The 23,115-nt window shown below is 33.5% G+C and overlaps 4 protein-coding genes across 4 annotated transcripts; 3 read left to right on the top strand and 1 right to left on the bottom strand.

The window, feature by feature from the left end:
• Positions 1-388: 388 nt before the first annotated feature.
• LOC114728764 (pectinesterase QRT1-like) lies at positions 389-1,968 on the top strand. The gene is made up of 5 exons (XM_028915711.1): positions 389-600; positions 725-926; positions 1,127-1,324; positions 1,475-1,701; positions 1,821-1,968. The coding sequence occupies exons 1-5, from the start codon at positions 389-391 to the stop codon at positions 1,966-1,968; spliced, it is 987 nt and encodes a 328-aa protein (XP_028771544.1).
• Positions 1,969-5,923: 3,955 nt separating this feature from the next.
• LOC114728743 (protein YELLOW LEAF 1, choloroplastic-like) lies at positions 5,924-9,851 on the top strand. The gene is made up of 5 exons (XM_028915686.1): positions 5,924-6,090; positions 7,273-7,344; positions 8,329-8,528; positions 8,985-9,054; positions 9,381-9,851. The coding sequence occupies exons 2-5, from the start codon at positions 7,296-7,298 to the stop codon at positions 9,578-9,580; spliced, it is 519 nt and encodes a 172-aa protein (XP_028771519.1). The 5' UTR covers positions 5,924-6,090; positions 7,273-7,295; the 3' UTR covers positions 9,581-9,851.
• Positions 9,852-12,583: 2,732 nt separating this feature from the next.
• LOC114728739 (calcineurin B-like protein 3) lies at positions 12,584-16,618 on the top strand. The gene is made up of 10 exons (XM_028915682.1): positions 12,584-12,803; positions 13,749-13,816; positions 13,909-14,057; positions 14,350-14,432; positions 14,609-14,668; positions 15,437-15,545; positions 15,633-15,685; positions 15,766-15,846; positions 15,941-16,053; positions 16,301-16,618. Exons 3-10 carry the CDS (start codon positions 13,940-13,942, stop codon positions 16,356-16,358), a joined length of 675 nt encoding a protein of 224 aa, XP_028771515.1. The 5' UTR covers positions 12,584-12,803; positions 13,749-13,816; positions 13,909-13,939; the 3' UTR covers positions 16,359-16,618.
• Positions 16,619-18,239: 1,621 nt separating this feature from the next.
• LOC114728738 (heat shock cognate protein 80) lies at positions 18,240-21,449 on the bottom strand. Its single transcript, XM_028915681.1, has 3 exons — positions 21,287-21,449; positions 20,358-20,499; positions 18,240-20,261 (listed from the first exon to the last, which is right to left on the bottom strand). The coding sequence occupies exons 1-3, from the start codon at positions 21,407-21,409 to the stop codon at positions 18,412-18,414; spliced, it is 2,115 nt and encodes a 704-aa protein (XP_028771514.1). The 5' UTR covers positions 21,410-21,449; the 3' UTR covers positions 18,240-18,411.
• Positions 21,450-23,115: the final 1,666 nt, after the last annotated feature.

Genomic DNA, 23,115 nt, shown 5'->3' with positions numbered 1-23,115 from the left:
TTTCTATGTAAATATAATTAATTATTCATGATACGATGCTTTATCTTATCTAAATAAAAATGTTCTAATTCAAATCAAGATATTTAAATTATATCTCTTAAAAGGATTTTGCTAGATTAAAATTTACGAGATATATATCTATCTCATTACAATAGTTTAGTTTGACCAGGACTAATAGTAACAAGTCCCTATAATTAGAAGCTCCATGAACGTAACTATTCATACAATCACACTCTTTTGAAGTGTCTTCATGTATAGTTCTATCTCTTATAGAATTTATTTTTCAAAAAATTCCTTCTATTCTTTAGTATTTATTATTAGAAACATATATAAAAATATGAGGAAGCTATCCAATATACTGGTGACTGTGTTGTTTATTGTAGCAACAATGGCTACAATGGTAGGGGCTGATCTGCCTCAAAAGAGGTATATTGAATGGCAAGATTTTGTTGTCACACAAACTGACTTAAGTATGAGTAGAGTAATCGTGGTCGATCAGGGTGGAGCCGGAGATTCAACGACCATCCAAGGCGCTCTTGATCTCATTCCCGATAGTTACCAAGCCAGAATCAAAATCATCATCCATCCCGGAATTTACAAGTATGTACATCATGCAATTCATATAACCGACCCCACTTGATGAAATGCAAGACTTATTATTGTCACTATATTGTATTGATATCGTTAATAATGTTTTTTTAATTCTGGTGGATTATGCATGCAGTGAGATAATAACTGTACCACAAAGCAAGTCACATATATCATTCATAGGAATACCAGGAGCAACAGATGGTTACTATCCTTTGATCACTAGTTCTCGTAAGGCATCTGATAAAGATGCTAATGGCAACGAAATTGGAAGTGTTAATACTGCAACTCTTACGGTTGAAGCTGATTATTTTGTTGCCACTGCTATTACTATTCAGGTAATTCATTTTATTTTTATGTTTTTGGCTAACATTTACTTATCAATGCTATTAATCTTATAAAATATATGTATGGTTTTGATATACTCTTTCGGTTCTAAATATAAGATCCTTATATACACTAATAAGGGTCTTATATTTAGGATCGGAGAAGTATATAAATTATGGTGATCGATGAAGTGATTATATATTAAATGCAGAATAATGCGGTTCCAACGGGATATGCAGATCAAGCAGTAGCAGTGAAAATAGATGGTGATAAAGCCATGTTCTATAGGGTGACCTTCTTAGGAAATCAGGACACACTTTTGGATAACCATGGAACTCATTTCTTTTATCACTGTTATATTCAAGGAACTGTTGATTTCATCTGGGGCTCTGCTACCTCATTATATGAGGTACTCTTTTATTTTTTTTATATAATATTTTTATTTTTTAAAATTTAACTTAACATTAAGGCATTTATGTGTAATAGATGCTATTTTATATTTTTATATATATATAAGAGAAAAATTAGCATTTAGTTCTTGTGCGGTTTTCGGATTCAGGGATGTACAATAAACTCAGTGAGGTCAGGATCAATAGCAGCTCATGGAAGGAAGGAAGAAGATAATAGTGGGTTCATCTTTGAAGGGTGCAAGATTGAAGGGAATGGACCCACTCTTCTTGGAAGGACTTTGGGGTCATATGCCAGAATAATATTCTCTTTTTGCACTATAGACAATATTATTACTCCTCAGGGTTGGTCCAACATGGATGGTATACCCATACGAAGGTAAAATATAAACTCTAATCCCCCTTAGATATTATTATTATTTTTTAATATTATTTTAGCATGAGAATATATATAAATGTTATGAATTTATATATGATGATGTGTTATAATATTTGTAGTACTGCTATGCTGGGAGAATATATGAATGAGGGACCTGGAGCAAATAGGGTAGGAAGGCATCCTGCATCTCAAGCTTTATCTAATGCTCAAGTAATGAGATTTGTGGGAAGAAGTTTTATTGATGGATCTAATTGGCTTCGAATATAATTATGGGAGGAATATTTGAAGCCCTTAGTTGTAAAATAGGAAAATTTGTTTACATAAACTTCATTTCTTTTATTCTTTTGCTCTTTAGTTCATTTTTATATTTAATTTAAAATCAAGGTTTTAATCGTAATCTAGGCTGATGACATTAATTTTTTGGCATAAAGTTGGCCTCAAATATTTTTTAAATTTTTAGAAAATTATATGACAGGAATCTCAACGAAATATTTTGAGAAATAATATTTAAAAGAAAAAGAATTCCTCTATTGAGATACAAATTATAAACTCGTCCTAAGATTAACTTCCAACGGTATTAATGAGAATCATAAAAATAGCTAGCAATACATTAATTTGAAGAGTAATCCAAAATCAATTTGTCCTTTTAGAAAGAAAAAGAGAAACAAAAAGAACCTGGTTTTTTTCCCCAAAAAAAAAATATTTTCTTTCCATTCACAAAACTTGTGGTTATAAACTACTGATTAGTCAATGCCACAAAAATTAAACAGACCAATTGAGTTTGTTAAGACAAAACAAAAACAGAACATCCCATTAATTCGTTTTGTGAGAGAGAACAGATCTGAGGATTTCAGAACCCTCCTCCCTCTCTCTCACCCCTTCAATACCTTCCTCCCTTCCTTCTCAGAATTGATCAAAATTCCAGTGCTCAAGCTTTCTGATCAATCTTTATAGAATTTTCATGTACCTTTATATATGCTCTCTCGCTTTGCCAGGTAACTAGTAATTTTAATTAAGATCATTAATTTCAGGTGTTTGAAATATTACAATCAATAATTGTTAAATTCCATTTTTATATGGTTTCTCAATAAAATTCACTATGCATCATGTTTTCATGAGAGTTTGACGTTGACGAGAAGTGGTTTTATTATCATTAATTAATTAGTGAGGGCCTTAAATAATTGATTATAGAAATAAGATACATTTGGTTTCCTGCATAAAGTAGTTCTAATTTTAATCATAACGAATACCATCTTTTTATTCAAATTAGATTAAGTTATTATGCAGAACTTGATTTTGGATGCTAATTTTCTCTATTTGTTCTTTTTTTTTTCCCGGTAACAATTTTTCTGTGTTTATCTTTATACGTAAATTTGTTCTTAATTCTGAATAAACTTTATGAGATTTTTTTTTTGGTTTCATGTAACCTGTTTTTAACATTTGAAAATTTTTATATAAACGAGGTTTTATAAAATTTATAAAATTACCGGATAAAAAATAATAATAATTCAATTTAGACAAAATAAACTAGAGATGTCTAATTTAAAATTGAGATAAATTATAAAAATCGGTAGATTGTTTTTCAATCCTCAATATATGAAACTCTTTCCAACCCCAAAACCATATTTGGAAAGCCATTTGCGTTGTCCAAGCATAGCTTTGTAAGATCCAACAATTTAATACTACCTCCAGTCCTAATTATAAAAGCCAGTTGACTAATTTGAGGAGATTAATGAAGTAAGTTGAGTTAGTTATTTGTTCTAAATAGGTGTTGTTTTTTTTCTAAAATATCCTTACTAATCAAGTGTATTGACTAGAACTATCATTATTAGAAGGGCTACTTTGAAAAAAATGTATAAATATGAGAAACAAAGTAGACTGGGGTTTTATATTTAGGACCAAAATAAAAGTCAAACAGGGTTTTATATTAAGGACCGGAGGTAGTATTGGCCACAAAAAAAAAAGTCAATCTCAAACAGAGGCCAAGCCAATTTTGATGTGAGAATATGGAATATTGAAACAGGAAAAAAAGAATAAAAATGGAGGAAACTGTGGATCAGGAACAAAAGCCAGCAAGGATCATCACAGGGATGACACCACTGAGCAGTCTGGATCGGCAAATAATGAAGAAAATTCCCAAGTTGGATTTGGACGACATTAAGAGTACTGATAAATTCAATGTCTCCCCAAGAGGAAGCACTACTAGTTTAACCATTAGAAGATCTACCAGTGTCAAGAAGAGGAATTGTCTTTGCTCACCCACCACTCACGCCGGCTCCTTCCGCTGCCGCCACCACCGTGCCGACGATTTCCGCCGTGTGGTTTCTGTCGGCTCCAATCTCTCCGACTTAACCTCTAAATCAATGAAGTTTTAATTTTGAGCTATTGTTAATGATCGACCATGCACGTACAAATTCTTTACCAATGGAGGCATATATACCATACAACACTGCATTTTTAGTTGTTTGATTAGATGCACTTGGGAGTGTGTTGTTAAATAAGTTTTCCCCCCTTGTTGTCTAACGATTATGTGAAAATGAACTTGCCCAAAAAAATTATGTACTTCACTTGAAATATGTATGGACTTTTGTGTGAGATTTATGAATTAAAACGAAGAGAAGTCACATATTATTTATTTATAATCATAATAGTAGAGTCAGCATTTCTTTTTTTTTTTAATAAAAAAACAGTAAATACTATTTTACATTATGAGAACGAAACAAATCAAACTCACATAAGGGAACTAGATGAAATCTAGGGTGCATTGCTAAAGCACGTTTGGCCAGCATATTAGCTTCATAGTTTTCTTCTCGTTGGACGCATCGAAGATCAATAAACTAATCATGTTAGAGCGGGGTTTCTAGGATCAAATTTCAGGATTTTTCGTTTGGTGATCATCACAGTGATACGCGTCGTAATCTAGATCATCTAAAATATAATATAAATGATTCAGATTTCAAATTTTTGATGTAAAACTTTTTCAATAATAACTTTATTTTTTAAAAAAAATTAGTTATAAGATCATCTTTATTTCAAATTATATATCTACTAAAACAGATAATTAATTAAAATTTACAAATATTTAAATTTAATTTGGACTATCAAAAATCAATTTAGATGGGTTAAATTGCAATGAGCACTTCATACTCATCATTATGATGAGCATGGAATGTACTTCCAACTTGCAGTCGTCATGAAGATTGCTATTTCCATTCTTAAATCTGGATAGGCTTAATTTCATTTAAAGAATCAATTCTCAAAGACACCTGATACATGCCCTTTCGGGATTAACAAGACAAGCCCAAAGTTCTACTCTTAAAAATGTTTAAATGGATAATATCTACACCTTTTTTTTTTTTTTTGGAGAGACAGAGAGAGAGAACATGTGAGACTAGAACCATGCAGGGCATGGGTGGTTACAGGTATTGATTTCTAAAAAGATAATTACAAAAGCAAATATTAACTGTTTTAAGTGATATTCAATCCACGCTTACTGTGCCATAAACACATGCAAATTTTAAAATGATGCAATTCTAAGCTATCCATGTCAACGCCGATTTCTAAAAATATTTTTTTATTAAAATGAGTGATATTCATATCATATTATTATTATCTCTGAAACTATTGCTGTCTGAGACCACTTTTCCTGATCTCTAATTTTTCTCCCTCATTATCTGAACTCTTTTTTTTTTAAAAAAAAAATTGTCATCTATACCTCTGAATCTTCGTCTCTCCCATGATCCCTCCCAGTGCATAACTTCCCATCATCTTATTCTCAACTTTAAATTTCAAATTTAAATTCTCATTATATATATATATATATATATCTGTCTATTTGCATATGTGTGTGTAAAAGTAGAATCTCAAGCAGTGGTCACGTGAAACTCGTTTTGTCATTTTTTTTTTTCGGATTAGTTTTCTAAATAAATTTCTCCGACACTGGGGAATTCGCAGAAGCATGGAAAAAGATGGTAAAATTCACACACACAGGGTGGCTCTTATCAGTGGGAGTTAAGAAGAAATCCAAACTGTTGGCCCACGATGGGCCCAAAAAGATGTAGGCCTAGGCCCTAGAATGGATTGGGCCTAGTCTTCGGGTTTGGTGATCCACAAACCTGATCGGCACGTTTTGGACTCTGTCAACGCGGCGGACAACCACTAGTCACAACCGCCTCATTCCCTCCGTCTTGGCCTATTCTGATAGGCCGCGAACACTAATTGGCCAAAAAAATTAAAAAAAGATAGGCTGCGCCCGTTTTCTCTGAAGGGAAGGGGCTTTCAAATCCTCAGCCTTCCTTCTTTTCCTCAGGGCATAGAAACCGGCCAGGAGGACGAGACACTCAGAAGATTAGTTCGGAATTTCAGTCCCTTCTGCTATTTCGTGTTCAGGTTAGTTCATCTCGTCAATTCTTCGAAGCTTTCGATTAGAATGTGTGTCGTTTTTTGTATCGCTTATTATCATGAAATTTTATTGGAAGTTTAACCCGCTGTTTACAACTTAGGTTGAGTCGTTAACTTTTTGCTGGGCGCTCTTCTTCTTCTTGTTCTTCAAGGATAAACTACTATTTTCGCCTCTGCCACGTCTAATAGGTCTATATACATCGATATAATCAAGCGCTGTTTGGTTTTCCGAAAATTTTTTGCTGTCTATTGAACTTGTTTTGTTTTGTAATTCTAGCCGTCGGAAATCTGAATTTATCTATGTATTATCTATTCTGATCTCAATTACTTGTGTTGGGTGGTTTTATTCCAAAATATTGGTCTCAGGGCCCCTTGAAGTAGAACCACCTAGTTATTCTATTCAGTCGGTAAAAACTTCTTGCTTTTGGTTCATGGCATATGTTTTTATTGATATAAGTTTATCTCTCACAAAAGCCTGTATTCCCTCTCTATCTCGTTGAAGCTGGGACCTTTTAGTTTGCTAGTTTGGTTTGAGTTGATCTTGAAACCAGATCGCACTTCATAAATCCTTAGATTTTACGTTCTATAAAACGCTTGCCATAATTCAATCAAATGGTAGGTAAATAATTAATTGAAAAAAAAAAAATCTGCAAGAAGTCTTGTTAAGTGCCGTTACAGGATAAATTATGAGCAATGAAGTGAAAAGGTTGAAACTTGAAACTACTCACGTTCATTTATTTATTTTCGCTATGTTTCCAACCAGATGTCCCACATAGAATAAGTTAGGAAATATTAAATATACTGTATTTACCTTAATGGAGTCGAAATGTTACAAGTTGATGAGAAATTGATTCCCTATCTGCAGTACACATGATGCAATGGAGAGAAATGCAATTCTTTTGTATGCTTCTTTGTTTGGCCACAGAAACTTAATGAATAAATTTAGTTGAGGATTTGATTTCTTTACATTCATCGGTGTTGGGACTATTCAGCTTTTTGAACAAGGTGTTTTGAAATTAATTTTATATTTTCTGCGTAATTTTTCCTACTACCACTGTGGTTGTTTGGTGATCACGGCCAGTCTGCTTAATGATATATTATCTATTTACCTCTTCTGTTGTAAGTTTGATGTACTTGTTTTGAAACTTCTGTCGAAATTTAACTGTTCAGGTGGTTTCTCTGTCTCTGTCTTGATGTCCATGACGGCTACTACTCTAGTATCCTTGCGCGAATTACCACCAGGTAAAAAGTCATTCCCAGCATATTTATGAACTCATAATTAAAATTGGACATGAGTTATGATAATACCATATTGGAAAGGATTTTTTTCTTTAACTCACACGATCACACTTGCACCAATTCAAGATATTGTTGCGCTAGATTTTATCACAGGGGATTAGTTTGATTGGGCTCTAATTTATGGGTGCTTGTTGAAGAGTGAATTCGAAAAGGAGAGTTGCTTTTGCTAATACGCAACTTTGAGGAACTAATCTTGTTTGACCCTCTTTCACTTTGAGGTGATAAAAAAAAAACACACACACACACACACAACTGTTGTTATATTTTTTTACATACAACTGTTGTTGTATTAATGCTTCTTATTATGAGAGATTCATGGGTGTAGATTGTTTGTTTATTTATTTTAGGGGAGAGTACTAGTTGGATGAAGACACAGGATGGTACTGAGAAAATAACTATCATTCACTGTTTTCATAAGGAGAGAGGACATCCATCTTCATTTTTTTCTTATATTATAATTAATTTGAAATAAAATATGTCTATGGTGGGGAGCTTAATCTGATAAATTAAAAGTTATTCACTATTCAGATATTGTGACATGACTGGAAGCCCAGGCTGAGTAATTTTTAATCTGATTTTAGTTTCACCTGCCTGGAAGTGAATCAGATGCACAGCTTATTTTATTGCTATTGGATCAAAGGATCAACACCTTCCCCCCCCCCCCCCCAAAAAAAAAAAGGATGCGTCTGCTTTTGGAATGCATTAAGAACATTCAAAGAATGCATCTGGTTGTTGATTGCACCACTAAGCTGGGATCAAGTTAATGTGAAGGTTTTGGTTGTACAATGTTTGTTGACTCACCTAAACATGTTCTTAAAAAAAATAAATCTATAATGGATTTTATCTTTCTGTGGTTGAAGTGATTGGAGGCATGATCAGTTTTTAACTCTTCCAATCATAGTGAAAAGATCTTGCTTTTGTGAATAGTGAGAAGAGGTGGCTACGCTGCAGAGACTAATGTTACTAGATTCAATCTACCAAGATTTGGCCTGCAATGCTACCCTTATGACAGCAAAAGAGAATTACAGAAGACGAATCATTCAGGAGTACTGAAATGTACACATGTTCTTTATAATACAAGATCTCCACATGCACGAACTGCAACTGTAATATGTGCCGCAGCTTTGGTATGTCCCTTTTTCTTCTGTGCCCGTTTCGCTGAAATGGTTGTATTGTCCAGTAGCCTTTCATTTCTTTTATATGTTGGAATAAAGTTGTCGGGTAGGGGTTTTGTGTATTCTGTCCTCATCACGTGTTTCCCAAATTCAATTTTACCTTTTGTTGTCAAATTTCAGCTTCAGCTTGAGGTTCAGTATTACAATATAGCTGGGTTGAATTGGAATTATATAGCATAATTGTTGTTGGTCAATGAGTTATCAACGACTGTCAATGTCTAGAGGGGTTTAGAGATCAGTCGTTTCTTTAAATATTTCTTCAAGACCTCTTACTTGTACCACTGCATGCTTGTGCGCTGGAGCTTACATGGACGCACGCACGGTGAATGCTTACACTTTAGATTGTATCATGTAGAAGACAATGCTGGAGTATTGCATTTTTATAATATTTGCCTCCCAATTATGTAGAATGCAAGATGTGGGGCGGAACAAACACAAACTGTCACTCGCCAGGCTCCTACAATGACACATATTCCTGGTGATTGCTTATTTCTGACATCTTTCTTCCTTCCGTTCTTTCTTAAAGTTTTTATCTGCCCCTAAGCACAACTGGGTTACATCATTTATAACTATCAATAATCGTATTTTGTGTGCTTTCCACCAGAGATCATTTTCTCTGGTTGTTGAAGCTATACTCTCCCATTTCTCAAAACATTTTATCAACGTCATTTAATTTGTAATTAAGGGCCTGTTCATTCTATGAGTAGTAATAGTATTAAGAAACTGTTGAAACATTTATCGAAATGTATCTCTTTGTGAAGCATGTTCCTTTGACCGACATACCATGGTTCACTGAATTTTCAGGTAAGGAGAAATCACCTCAACTTGATGATGGTGGTACTGGATTTCCACCCCGTGATGATGGCGATGGTGGTGGTGGAGGAGGTGGGGGCGGAGGCAATTGGTCCGGTGGCTTCTTCTTTTTTGGCTTTCTTGCCTTTCTAGGCTTCTTGAAGGACAGGGAAAGTGAAGGATCTTACAGAGATAACCGAAGAAGAAGGTGAAGACTAGCAACCTCCGGTTTCACATAAAGCGCGTCCTTTTTTTTGTTGCTGCTTAATTCTTTTACTCATATATACCCACTATAGATGATAGTGGTTAATTAGTGTATTGTTCTTAAGAAATTGATTAATACCAGCATAATTTTGAATCAATCTACTCTCAAGCTTTCAAATTGAACTGTGTTGGGGACTCAACCCTGGAATGAAATGAGTGCATATCAGGATCCAGTAAGAATATCTGATTATAATAATGGGTATAGAGTAATGTGCTGAATCACAAGTCAGGTTAATTTCTAATGCTCCTTCCCTTGGCTATTCAGTGCCTACTGAACGTGGTTGAAGCTTTTTGTAATCCTGACATTTTGATTTTGGTATCTTGAATAGATGTAACATTCAAGATGATGCATGTTTGATCCTTTTATAATTTAGGGGACAGACATAATTCAAGATAATCCAAGTATCATATGATGTGCATCATTGTTTATGTTCTGAGATATCATTTCGAAAACTACAGATGGATGCGAAACATCATTGCTTTTAGCTTGTGTTAATTTTTATGAAGCTGGCTCTTGTGTTTTGAGTTTCATATTTTAAAATAACAATAAAGAAGCCGTGAGATGTCTTTTAAGTTTCACTTTTTTGGAGAAGGCGGCGAACTCCTTCAAAATTGGTTGGAGCAGATGAACGCCACAGAGTTGCATCCCTTGTAATCGATAAGCATGTGTGAAATACATTAAAAGTAGAGAGAGAAATGGCATATTTGTTGGCTTATTTTAAACCTTTTTGTGTAAATCACATCTCGTGAGTTCCTCATCTGAGAGAATAAAAAATTCTGCTTTGTGACCGAATTATTCATATTTCATACGAATTAATAATTTAATATAGAGGCCGCCTTAATTGATCAGGTAGATACGGCAGTGTTTCCACTGGCCATTTTCGCATGTGAATCATGACCTTTTTGCCTTGAATTCATATTCATTCTCGCAACTTTTAATAATTAATTAACACCGAGTTGCCAAGTTGAATATTGGAGAACATTTACAAGAAATACGCAAATTGCATTTATTAATGTAATTGTAAATATTCAAGTTGCATTTTAGCGTTTGGTAATCGGAGACCATTCATCCTGTGAACTTTGTTTTTTTAAAAAAAGAAAAACGTTATGGCATATAAATATTCTATATACGCACAAGCGTTACGTCATTCAATTATTTTTAAGAAAAAGCGTTAGCAAATTCAAATATTCAAATACGTTCTTGGCATGTAATGAAAATATTTTAATTGTGGCGACAAAAAAAAAAAAGAAACGAAATGTTTTACCAACAACAAAATATAATTTTCCCTCTCAAAGTTGGTAGAATATTTTGATTTTGCCCGATACATGTCTTATTGACTCGTATTCATTTTTCTTTTAAAAAAATGAATATTTTTAAATAATTAATATTTTTAAAAAAATTTAATATGCCCTTGACGTGAATGTGCAGTGCGGAACCAGACACTAAATAAAATATATAAGTGAACAAAAACATTTGTTATTAATTAATTATTAAGTCCTTGATGGGAAATAAGGCTTACGTGATAGGAACTCATAGCAAAAGAGACGCTCGGTAAGAAAATGCCGCCAAACTTTTTTTTTTTATAATTAGAGCAAAGACATTATAATTATTAATTATACTAGAGAGCTTAGAGTTGAATTTGATGTTAAATATTTAATTTCAATTCATTTTATTCTTTAAATTTATAATTTTTTCAACATATTCTTATGAATTGTACATACGGTTTCATCAAGGTGTAATTTTATTTTAAATTTAGAATGAAACATCATATTAAAATTGAAATCGTATGAATTGAAACATCACATTCTTATGAATTGTACATACGGTTTCATCAAGGTGCAATTTTATTTTAAATTTATGATATCATTAATTTTTATTAGAATGAAACATCATATAATATTATCTATTTAGTAAAAGAAACTTGCAGAGATAAAAATTAAAATTATTAAGAAATTGCTTTGATTTTTTATATCTATCTCTAATAAATATCATAAATTTAAAATGTATGCTCTTTATCCTCTCCTTAGAATTTTAAAAGAAAGAGCACATTTGGAATGAAGAAACTCCTATTCCATAAATTTTGGCACAGTAGCAGATATTTATGTTCAAAATATTCTTTTAAAAAGTGACTTTATATATATATATATTTATTATCAATATATAATTATGCAAATCACTAGTTATAAAATATTTTAGGTGGGTAATTGTGTATTGACAATGCAAAAGACATTCTTAGGAGACTTATTTTTGTTTTTGCTTCATAAAGTTTGAATTTAACTCAGTAATACCAAATATCGTTTGAATTTCTTCCTAGTTTTAAGAAGGATTATGGTTGATTGATGGTTTGTTTTATATTTTATTTTCTAAAATATTTAAACTATTTTTCAAGTAATAATTTTTTTTATCATGTTGAAAACCTGTGGAAGTAGTTTAGATATTGATTCGAATGTGTGATCAAAATCCCGTTTAAGTGGAGAAAGTTAATCGAAACAATACTAATTCAAATTAATATTATAAATTTAATTAAGAAATAAAAAATCATTCTAATAATATCATATCATAGAAAATAGTATATAATTTAAGGATAGAATATGAAATTTTTTAAAATGTTCGAAAAGATAAATTTATTTAAATTTTGCATTATCATTCTGTTCTAATTATCTAAAAAGTTGGATTTCTAACATTTTAAAGCTACTATCTTATAGTCAACAAAATGAATAAAAATAAAAATACACTCCAGTGAGAGAAAAAAAAATAAAAAGATTTCCCTTTCTTTCTCTTCAACCGAGCAAATCCCACATGGAGATAATTAGATATGTATGAATTCATCTGGGGAGACGTGCCTTCAAAATATAAAATATATATATATATATATATATATATTTAAACCAATCAATATTCCAAATTAAGGCATAAACAGAAGGATATTCACCCCCCAGGCCCTGGCTAACCTAGTGTGGCCTTGTAGTTAATTTTATTATTCTGATAGCAATTTATCATCCCAAGTTGTAACCTATCTGTCATCTATCATCGTTACCTTTACGAAGGGATTCCTTGTTGCATTCAACCGGAGGTTGTAGTTGCAGAGAACCCTGTGACGAAGACTGCTTCAACACTCTTAATCAACACTTGGAACTCTTACGGTCTTCGGTTGATCCCCTAGTGCCAAGGTGAGATTTTCCCCCCCTTAATTCTGTACCGGCTTTGATTAATTGGCTAGAAATCTGAATATATGATAACATCTTATTTTTCAACATGGTTATCTTGAGCTTTCTCTAAAATCCTTCTCTTTTTGGATTCTCCGGTGGCGGTCAATGTTTCAGTTTTCGAGTTTTCTTTGAGTGCGAATTTATGGCCGTTACGAAGTTTAGAAAATTGGAAACTTTTCTTGGGGGCTGATGAATTTCAATCTGGGATCTCTCTGAGGCAATTTTATCATGTTTTCAGTGTGAAGCTATTTGTGGGATCATGGATCCGTGTTTAACTTTTGGACTTGATCTGTAGCCTCGCTGCATGGTAGAGATTTAGTTGCTGCTTTTTCGCCACAAATTTTTATGTTATCATCTGTGGTTATATAACGCGGTTAGATAATTTGTTGGTTGAGTTTTTATGGGTTTATATGTTAAATTTACTCAGATAAGGAATAAGTATATCCATTCTCTGTTCTATAAAGTGGTTGTGTCCAAGAGTGCGCTAGTAGGAGCGGAACCGATGTCTTGGATACAGTCTCAAAAGTCCCTATGCAGTGATTTTTCAATTATTTTGTGTTCCATGGTAGGATTTGAAAACTTTTTTGGTACCTCCAATGACCAGTCTTCCTGTTTTTCGCCTGGCATTGTTTTGATGTCATGTTTTATAGTTCCTGCAATTAATATGGCAGCAAGGATATGTAATTTTGTGCAAGTGTATATGTAAACAAACTTATGAAATGCAAAGATTGTCTGCTTGACTCCATAAGCTTCAGAGAAAAGGGAAGCAACATGAAAGCCTTCTTCAGTATGATGTTGAGTTCTGGTCATGGAACTTGTTCTTTTGTGTTTTTACTTTTGAGCACTTTCTACTGCCAGTATCTGATGGATTTGTATTTCAATCTTTAAACCAACCATTCTTTGCAGTGCTGCCTTAAATTTTCTTGGCTTTGGGGTTCGTCTGGGTTCATTAGAAGAATCAGAATGGTTAAAAGGTTTGCTCGCTGTTTTCCTATAGTTGCAAACTTACAATGTCTTTGCAAGGAAGAAGTAAATGGAATATCTAACTCCTTCATTTTTGAAACAGTTATGGAGGGCCTTGATTTGCTGGAGATATCATGTTGCCGTGTGCAGAGGCTCTTAAGCATTTATTTGCTTCCTTATTGCGTTGCTTTGACCTTGATAAGCAGTCAAGAGGCCTTGAAGATCCCGAACTTCTTGCAAGGGAGACAGTCTGTAAGATATTGACTTTACTTTGTTGTCATGACATTACAATACACTGCTGATTTGTTGATCATTGCCTTCTGATGAAAAAGTTCATTTCTGTACTTTATGTTTCCCTTTTGGGTTTTGAGACCATGTAATTGGTGGTGCATGTATGAGGAAAAGGGAAACAAAAAGGAATGCGGTCTTTTCTTTTCTTTTCTTTTGTTAACCTGATTCCGTAACCTGCAACACTAATATCTTTGAAAGTAACTCCTCATTGTTTGTACTGAAGATAAGCTTTTGTTTTTACACTTTTATGCAGTCAGTGTAAGTGAAATAGAAGCACTTTATGAGCTCTTTAAGAAAATCAGCTGTGCGGTGATTGATGATGGGCTGATTAACAAGGTTTGTCTGTTTGATCATCTGACAATAGTACTTTGGACACATTATAATGCCTTGAGTTGGCTCCCACATATTGTTTTGTGATAGAAATTGTACCATCACATCTGTGATAGAAATTCTATTTGGAAGCTGGTTCACTTTTCAGTTTTTCCTCTAACAGCAGCTAACATGATGTGCAGGAGGAGTTCCAGTTAGCATTATTCAAGACAAACAAAAAGGAGAGCTTATTTGCTGATCGGGTATTAATTTGTCCAATTATATAATCTTATCTTTAGTTTAAATCATGAAATTTTTTTTCTTTCCATCATATAATATTAATTTTAATACCCAAATATACGAACCATGTAGAACTAAGAGGAAAAAATTCTGGGTCTTTCTGATTGAAATCCTGAAAGTTTGGTTCTTCTCCTCTTATTTTCTGTCCACTCTCTTTTGGTTGTTATTATGGGCTCTTGTGTGCTCTTATAAGTTGCAAAACATCCTTGTTTTGCATTTCTAATCAGTTTGAATAACCAATTCTGGTCCTCCGTTTTACCACTTTTCTTCCTTTTTGGCCAAGAAATAACGAGAGAGGAAGAATCTGAATTCCTGAGCGTGCATTTATATGCTGATAATGAAATATTATATATATGTGTGTATATTCATAGACTGGCATCAATGGCTTATCAAACATAAGTTATTATGTTCTGTTTTGTACTTAAATGTTGTTATAACAAGGAGGAGTGGGGCTGTCCGTGCATGCATGGTTCAATGTTTACTGACTAACTTGAAAATCGATATTTAATGATTTTAATTTAGTTAACGTTTATATTGAGATACTGCACCTTGAAGCTTTGCTTACGTGGTACACGTTTCTTAGATTGTTTGCTTATACATGTTCCTGTGTTAGTTTGGATGCTGAACTTCCTTTTTTGTGGTTCCTTGCATATTTGTTTACTTGCATCCATTTATATGACATCATCTGGTTGAATTCTTATGTGAGCTTCTCTCTGCGTGGATTCTATTAGGTATTTGATTTGTTTGACACGAAGCACAATGGGATACTAGGCTTTGAAGAATTTGCTCGTGCTTTATCCGTTTTCCATCCGAATGCCCCTATCGATGAAAAGATTGAATGTATGTTTAAAAATATTTACTTCATATAATCAGCTTAGATGAAGTTACTTTGAGGAAAAATTAAAACCACATAATCTTGTGTTTCAGTTTCTTTTCAACTGTATGATCTCAAGCAACAAGGTTTTATTGAAAGGCAGGAGGTAAATACTAAATTTCTATTTTATTTTATTGTTTTATCGGATTGGCCATGTCTAAATTTAGTTTGGCATCTTCTTTAAAGGTGAAGCAAATGGTAGTAGCTACACTTGCTGAATCTGGCATGAACCTATCAGATGATGTAATAGAAAGTATAATCGACAAGGTGATTCTCTATTCTTTCTTTCTCTTATGCTTAGGCCTTTTTCACCATATCAGAAAGTTTCAGCTGTTAATTTTTCTTATTATTATTTCTCCAGACTTTTGAGGAAGCAGATACAAAGCACGATGGCAAAATTGACAAAGAGGAATGGAGAAACCTTGTTTTACGCCACCCCTCACTTTTGAAGAATATGACCCTTCAATATCTGAAGTAATGTTTAAATTATAAATTTTTTTAAATATCCCCAGTTCATCAGAAATCAAATCTGACTAATTCTCTGAAATTCTAAATCCTAAACCCTAAAACAATACTCACTAAGAGTCAAGTGATACTGGCTGCATTTGATTTCCCACATCCAAGAAAATTATGATACATGCTTTGTGAATTTCTACCATGCCTTCTTCTTTTTCTAATTTTCACGGGCCTATCTGACATGATCTTACATGTGTTTGAGCAGGGACATCACCACAACATTCCCAAGCTTTGTATTCCATTCACAAGTAGATGATACTTGAAGCTCCAGTTTTCTGTCTGTTCATCTTGCCAAAGATTCATTTGCTTGCAGCAGGCTTTAGAGTTTCCTCTTGATTCCCTTGCTTTGGTCATTATATTTCTGCAGGAGATGAAGATGAAGAGTGAGAGATACCTGGTTTTGTGCATTTGTATTTAAGCGTGAATGATCCTGGAAATACATTCATTTTTTTCTCTTTCAGGTTTAATTTGTAATTTGAATTATTTTTGAGAGGCAAGAATGTGATTTAGTGAAACTTCTTTCTTTCTGTTTTTTTTAAAAAATTATATTTATCGATTTTTCCTTAACAAATTAGAGGAATTAAACTTGGTGAATTTTATATTTTATATTATTTTTTTTAAAAAAGAAGCAATTTATTAATTTCCAGAATAAAAGTTTACAAAACAAACTGCACCAGAGATCAAAACAAAAAAGGTATCTTTATTTTATTTTTTTGTGCAGCAGTTTTCATGTATCATATTTGAGAAGTTTATACTACCCTGTAACAAATTAAGAAAATTGGTTGAATTAATATAGTTGTTATAATATAAGGAGCAGGTTGTAAAAGTAAAATTTTGGTCAAAGAGTTGACCTCACTACTCTATTTCATTATTTGAGGGCCAGAAAAAGTACTCTTTTTCCTGCCAAATTTGTCCTAATGTTGTCCTCCTAAAAATAACAGCATTTGCACGTGCGAATGAATGAATATCCTGATAAGAATCTTGCTCTTTCATAAGGCTTTGGAAAGATTTTTTTCATGGAATTGGAAACAGAATCGGAATTGGAATATAAAACATGTTTTTAGCATGACAATGGAATCTTTATATAATTTTTATTCACTAGACATGTCTATACATCAAATTATCAAAATGGTCTTGACCTTGCCTATTAAAAAGAAAAAGACACTGTCTTGGCCGCTCAATCGACATGCTCAACCGTTGACCACCATGATGACCAATTTTGCTTTTAAAGAATAAATATATATGTACTACCTCTTGTCTTCAGCTTGTTTGACTTATATTTTAGTCATAAATATAAAATTCTAATATATTTTATCTATTATATTTATTTATTTTTTTAAAAAATAATTATTGTAATAATGATAGTTCTAGCAATACAATTGAATAGTAAAGATATTTTAAAAAAATAATATATATTTATTACAAGTAACTAATATAACTAATTTTCTTAATTTACTCAAATAAATAAACTAGTTTTTATATTAAAGACTAGAGATAATATATAAAATGAAAATAGAGAGTTAAAATCTCATTGAAAGTTTTATTGATATGGAAAACTTTTTAACTAGAGAATTACAATAGAGTCCCGGAAAAAATAATTACTATAAAATCCTAATAACAACTTATACAACCTATAATAACAAGTTACAGATTAAGAAATGAAACTTCTAAAACTTATTTTGTAATTATATTTTGTTTGTTAAGACCACATTGTAATTCTTTCTTCTTTTTTCCTTCCAATTTTTACTGTAACAGAACGCCATTTATTATTATTATTGTTGTTGTTAGTTCTCAAATTGAGAGTGTTTAAACGAATTTAGATAATTCAGTTCCAAATCTCGATTCATATTTTGATACTTCTTGTTCCCAAATAAAACTAAAATAATATATTAATTGCACATGTAATTATAATCTCATAAAATTATGATTTACACAAAAAAACCCACCACTTACATGGAGAAAACGGACCATTGACAACATCGATTAATAATTTTTCATCAAAATTGAGGAAAGCAGATTAAACTCGCCATCTAAACGCAAAAGCTTACCGAAGCAGAAGCGCCGCCTCGATTTCTCACCACTTGGCTAATATCAAAGAGACAGATTTCACAGGGCAATAACGGATATTGTGAGAAAGGCGTTAATAATAGAGGAGAAATGACCATATTAGATTATGATAACTTTAGAGGCTAATTGCATATAAAAATACTGTCATTTAAAACCACAAGAACCAAAAAGCTCAGCCCAAAAATAGACTACCGTTCGCTAATATTAAGAAACACAAAACATTTAAAAAGATAAAATGGCTTGTGAGAATTAGTCAACTTCTTCCATCTTGCTGCCCTCGGCATCAGCATCGGCATCCTCCAATGGGGGCATGTCAGCGTCACCGTCCCCAGCATCATCATCAATGCTCAGTCCGAGCTTGAGCATCCGGTGGATTCTGTTTCCGAAAGTGTTGGGCTCATCAAGGCTGAAACCAGAGGTAAGAAGAGCAGTCTCGAACAGCAACAGAACCAGATCCTTCACAGATTTGTCATTCCTGTCTGCCTCTGCACGCTTGCGCAGCTCCTCCATGATGGCATTTTCAGGGTTGATCTCCATGGTCTTCTTGGAAGACATATAACCAGCCATGCTACTGTCTCTCAATGCCTGTGCTTTCATAATTCTCTCCATGTTTGCAGTCCAACCATATTCACCAGTTACTAGACAGCAAGGAGAGTCAACTACACGGTCGGAGACCACAACTTTCTCAACCTTGTCACCCAGAACATCCTTGATAACCCTGCACAGTCCGTCAAATTTCGCCTTCAATTCTTCGTGCTTCTTCTTCTCGTCCTCAGTTTCGTCGAGTTTGAGGCCTTCCTTTGTAGCAGATACTAGCTTCTTGCCTTCGAATTCTTTAAGCTGGCCAACAGCGTATTCATCAATAGCATCAACCATGAATAGCACCTCATATCCCTTCTTCTTCAGCCTCTCCAAGAATGGGGAGTTCTCAACTGCTTTCTTGCTTTCTCCAGTAATGTAATAGATGTCATTCTGACCTTCCTTCATCCTGGTCACATAATCTTTCAGGCTGGTCAGCTCATCGCCGCTCTTAGTGGAGTGGTACCTGAGCAATTCAGCAAACTTCGTTTTGTTCTGAGAATCCTCATGAATACCGAGTTTTAGGTTCTTGGAGAAGGCCTCGTAGAACTTGTTGTAATCCTCCTTGTTCTCAGCAATTTCAAAGAAAAGCTCAATGCACTTCTTGACCAAGTTCTTGCGGATGACCTTTAAAATTTTGTTCTGCTGCAGCATTTCTCGGGAAATGTTGAGAGGGAGATCCTCAGAATCCACAATACCCTTTATGAAGCTAAGGTATTCAGGAATCAACTCCTCACAGTTGTCCATAATAAAGACACGTCGGACATACAGCTTAATGTTATTAGGTTTCTTCCTTGTGTCAAAAAGATCAAAAGGCGCCCTCTTGGGAACAAAGAGAATAGCCTTAAACTCAAGCTGACCCTCAACAGAGAAGTGCTTGACAGCCAAATGATCTTCCCAATCATTTGTAAGACTCTTGTAGAACGCAGCATATTCTTCCTTGGTGATCTCTTCAGGCTTCCTCATCCAGATAGGTTTCTGCTTGTTCACCAATGACCACTCATGGGACACCTCCTTAATTTTCTTCTTTTTCTTCTCTTCCTTCTCCTTCTCCTCGTCCACATCCTCGACTTCACCTTCCTTATCTTTCTTCTCTTCATCCTTCTTCTCTTCCTCATCCTCATCATCAGAAATCTCCTTCTCGGTAGTCTTCTCAATCCATAAAGAAATAGGGTAGCTAATAAACTCAGAATGCTTCTTAATCAAATCCTTCAGGCGACGTTCCTCCAGGTACTCAAGCTGATCTTCCTTCAGGAATAAAGTTATCTTGGTTCCCCTGCCAAGTTGCTCACCAGATGTGTCTCTGGTGACAGTGAATGATCCGCCAGCTTGAGATTCCCAAACATACTGTTCATCGTCATTGTGCTTTGTGGTGACGATGACCTTCTCAGAAACAAGGTAGGCCGAGTAGAACCCAACACCAAACTGCCCAATCATGCTTACATCAGCACCAGCAGCCAGGGCTTCCATGAATTCCTTGGTCCCTGACCTTGCAATGGTACCCAGGTTGTTTACCAAATCTGTTTAACATAAGGCATACATTAGTCTATGACAATGTATCAAATACTTTCAGTATAAAGTGATCACGCATAGACCACCAAACAGTATTATCTTACCAGCTTTGGTCATGCCAATACCACTGTCGATGATGGACAATGTATTGTTTGTCTTATCAGGAATAATGTGAATGAACAACTCCGGCTGGGCATCAAGCTTGCTCTTGTCTGTCAAGCTTTCAAATCGTATCTTGTCCAAAGCCTACAATGATGCACAGTCACAGAAATCAGGCTTTGACCAAACTTGTGCTTAAAGAAAGCGCTAACGTGTTCCTTTCCATTCAAATTAAAAAAGGCCCAAAAAAACAAACCTAACTTTGGCATACAGTCCAAATATGAATAGTTAAAAGTTAAAACTTAGAAGTGGTCATTAATGAGTAGCACTGAATATCAAAACAACTGCCCCTCAAACAAACATAGAATATACGCAAGAGAAATTCCATGACGTCATACAAACCTTTTCTCCACTAAGTTATAAACCAGAAACACTCGTCTCAGGTAGCTCCGACTAAAAAGGAACTTTCAATAACAAAAATGTGCAAAGGACATCCAACCATAAATATAATCTCATTGTCGGTCGCAATAGATAAAACGCGATGAAATTTAAAAACCAAATTCGTAATCATCAAGAAATTACCTAAATTTAACGATGGCATAGAAGAAATTAAAGTGAAAACGAGAGCATACGAATTTGACCACAACATAAGAGGGGACCAAAAAGAAATCTACATACAGGGTAGAGAATAAAAAACGAATGAACGCACAATAACCAGGAATAACGAGGGCTCAGTTTCAATTCACCGACAGAAAATAAACGACAAGGGGAATATAAGTTGACCGGGTAACACGAGTCCAACCGCCTTAATGAAAATTCAAACAGAAATTAACGATGATCAAAGCTAGACTATTAAACCTATTCGCAAAACCTGCGATAGGCTAAACAAGGCAATAAAGAATCAACTAAATGAAAATAGAAAGAAAGACCGTACATCAGAAGCGTTGCTGATGAGCTCACGAAGGAAAATCTCCTTGTTGCTATAGAAAGTGTTGATGATAAGACTGAGAAGCTGGTTGATCTCAGCCTGGAAGGCGAACGTTTCCGTCTCCGACATTTTGCAGATCGAAAAGGAGAACCAAAACGGTTAGGAACTCAGGTCAATACCAAGGCAGAATTACTAGTGGCTGAGCAAACGAAGCAAATAAAGCACTAATATAGGCAGCGAAGACTGAAGACTAGGGTTTCTAGATCCTTCTGTTGCCAACATGCGGTTTTTTTTTTTTTTCGTGGCCGAATACCAACATGCGGCTGAATTGGTTTCATTTTGCATTATCTATTATCTAATTATAAAGTCAGTTTAATAAAATATAGTAAATTTATTTATTCCATAATAATACCCATACTCTATATAATCAAATGAAAAAATATTAGATGAAATTACTTATATTCCATTATCTCAAATTATTCAATTATTAAAATAAAACACATCCTGGTCAAAATATTAAAATAAAACACTTAACTAAATGTGATTGAAAAAGTATTTTTCATAAATATGAAATTTACATAATCTAAAAGTAATGTATAATTATTGAGTTTCATAATTTAAAAAATTTATTAGTTATGATCTTAACATTATTTTTCAAATGAATATTTTATACGAAAATCATCATATCTGTTGTTAACAAAGAAAATTAAGTTAATTTTTTTTAATAGTTTTTTTAATGATTTTGTTCTATTTTTTTGTACTAGACACAGGACTTAGGGGGTATTTGGATGAAACCAAACCATGGTTTGGAGAATAGCTTTTGGAGATAATAGATTTTGAAAGAATAGATTTTCTGAAAAAATGATTCTGATAAAGTGAGAGTGTTTGGATATTTATTATCAGAAGTGCTTTTTTATATGTAGAAATTACTAAAAAGGACATAAATTTAAATGATAATTACATATAAGATATATTTCATAATATATGCTTATTTGAAGTAATAAATTTGTTAATAATATATTTTGGCAACATAATAAATAAGACATAAATAATATAAATAAAAAAAATTAAAACGTATATATATATTAATAAAATAAGTAAATATGTTTTTTGTAAAATAATTTATTTTGCCAACAAAAAAATATGATTAATTATTTCGGAAAATATGATTAACAAAAAATATGTTTAACAAAAAATATGTTTGTGGAAGTAGGATCCGCGGACACCAAATAAATAATATATTTTGCGAAGCACCGACAGTAAAGGCTGTAGGATGGAGCTTGGTAGAGTGAAGGAGGAAGGAAATAATTGATGCATGCTTTGTGTAATATTCGCTAGGCCACCAACGGTCAATTATTAAAGCAGCTCAGAAGTAGCTCCTTCGTCCTTATCCGAAACCAAGGTTTTGGGGGGCCAAAACATGGTCTCCCCAAAACCATGGTTTCAGATTTTTGAGGGGTGTTTGGCAAATTTTTTTTCCAAACCATGGTTTGGGAAGAGAGCCAAACACCCCCTTGGCAAAACCTTGGCTATCCCACACTGGCTGATGTATAAGAATGATCATATTATTTGTGTTTGATTTAAATTATGATTTATCTTGACGTGAACAAAGTATTATTCATTTTTTAAAATAAAACTTAGGTCCACTTAGCTATGTTTACTATAATTAATTTTTTTTATTTGATTAAGGGGTGTTTAGCAAGATGGAAAAGTGCTTTTCAAAAACACTTTTTTCAAAACAAGACAGACTCTTTTATATATTTACAAAAACACTTTTAAAATCATGGTATCTAAACACAGTTTTTTCCTTCAAGGCTTAGAGGTAGTCAGAGTCC

The sequence above is a fragment of the Neltuma alba genome, unplaced genomic scaffold, assembly GCF_004799145.2.
Source record: "Neltuma alba isolate B1F8T4 unplaced genomic scaffold, ASM479914v2 tig00012567_pilon, whole genome shotgun sequence".
Taxonomy (NCBI): Eukaryota; Viridiplantae; Streptophyta; class Magnoliopsida; order Fabales; family Fabaceae; genus Neltuma; species Neltuma alba.
The sequence above is the reverse complement of the archived record's forward strand: the minus strand, read 5'-3'. Positions and strand labels throughout refer to the sequence as shown.

Bases quoted from the DNA above. Each gene is read 5' to 3' on its own strand.
- LOC114728764 (XM_028915711.1), top strand. From the start codon at position 389: ATGGCTACAATGGTAGGGGCTGATCTGCCTCAAAAGAGGTATATTGAA. The intron at 601-724 runs GTATGTACATCA...TTATGCATGCAG, and splicing joins ATCCATCCCGGAATTTACAA to TGAGATAATAACTGTACCAC. The intron at 1,325-1,474 runs GTACTCTTTTAT...TTTCGGATTCAG, and splicing joins CTGCTACCTCATTATATGAG to GGATGTACAATAAACTCAGT.
- LOC114728743 (XM_028915686.1), top strand. From the start codon at position 7,296: ATGTCCATGACGGCTACTACTCTAGTATCCTTGCGCGAATTACCACCA. The intron at 8,529-8,984 runs GTATGTCCCTTT...CCAATTATGTAG, and splicing joins TAATATGTGCCGCAGCTTTG to AATGCAAGATGTGGGGCGGA. The intron at 9,055-9,380 runs GTGATTGCTTAT...CTGAATTTTCAG, and splicing joins TACAATGACACATATTCCTG to GTAAGGAGAAATCACCTCAA.
- LOC114728739 (XM_028915682.1), top strand. From the start codon at position 13,940: ATGTTGCCGTGTGCAGAGGCTCTTAAGCATTTATTTGCTTCCTTATTG. The intron at 14,669-15,436 runs GTATTAATTTGT...GGATTCTATTAG, and splicing joins AGAGCTTATTTGCTGATCGG to GTATTTGATTTGTTTGACAC. The intron at 15,847-15,940 runs GTGATTCTCTAT...TTATTTCTCCAG, and splicing joins TAGAAAGTATAATCGACAAG to ACTTTTGAGGAAGCAGATAC.
- LOC114728738 (XM_028915681.1), bottom strand. From the start codon at position 21,409: ATGTCGGAGACGGAAACGTTCGCCTTCCAGGCTGAGATCAACCAGCTT. The intron at 20,500-21,286 runs GTACGGTCTTTC...GCATCATTGTAG, and splicing joins TCATCAGCAACGCTTCTGAT to GCTTTGGACAAGATACGATT. The intron at 20,262-20,357 runs GTAAGATAATAC...TATGTTAAACAG, and splicing joins TATTGGCATGACCAAAGCTG to ATTTGGTAAACAACCTGGGT.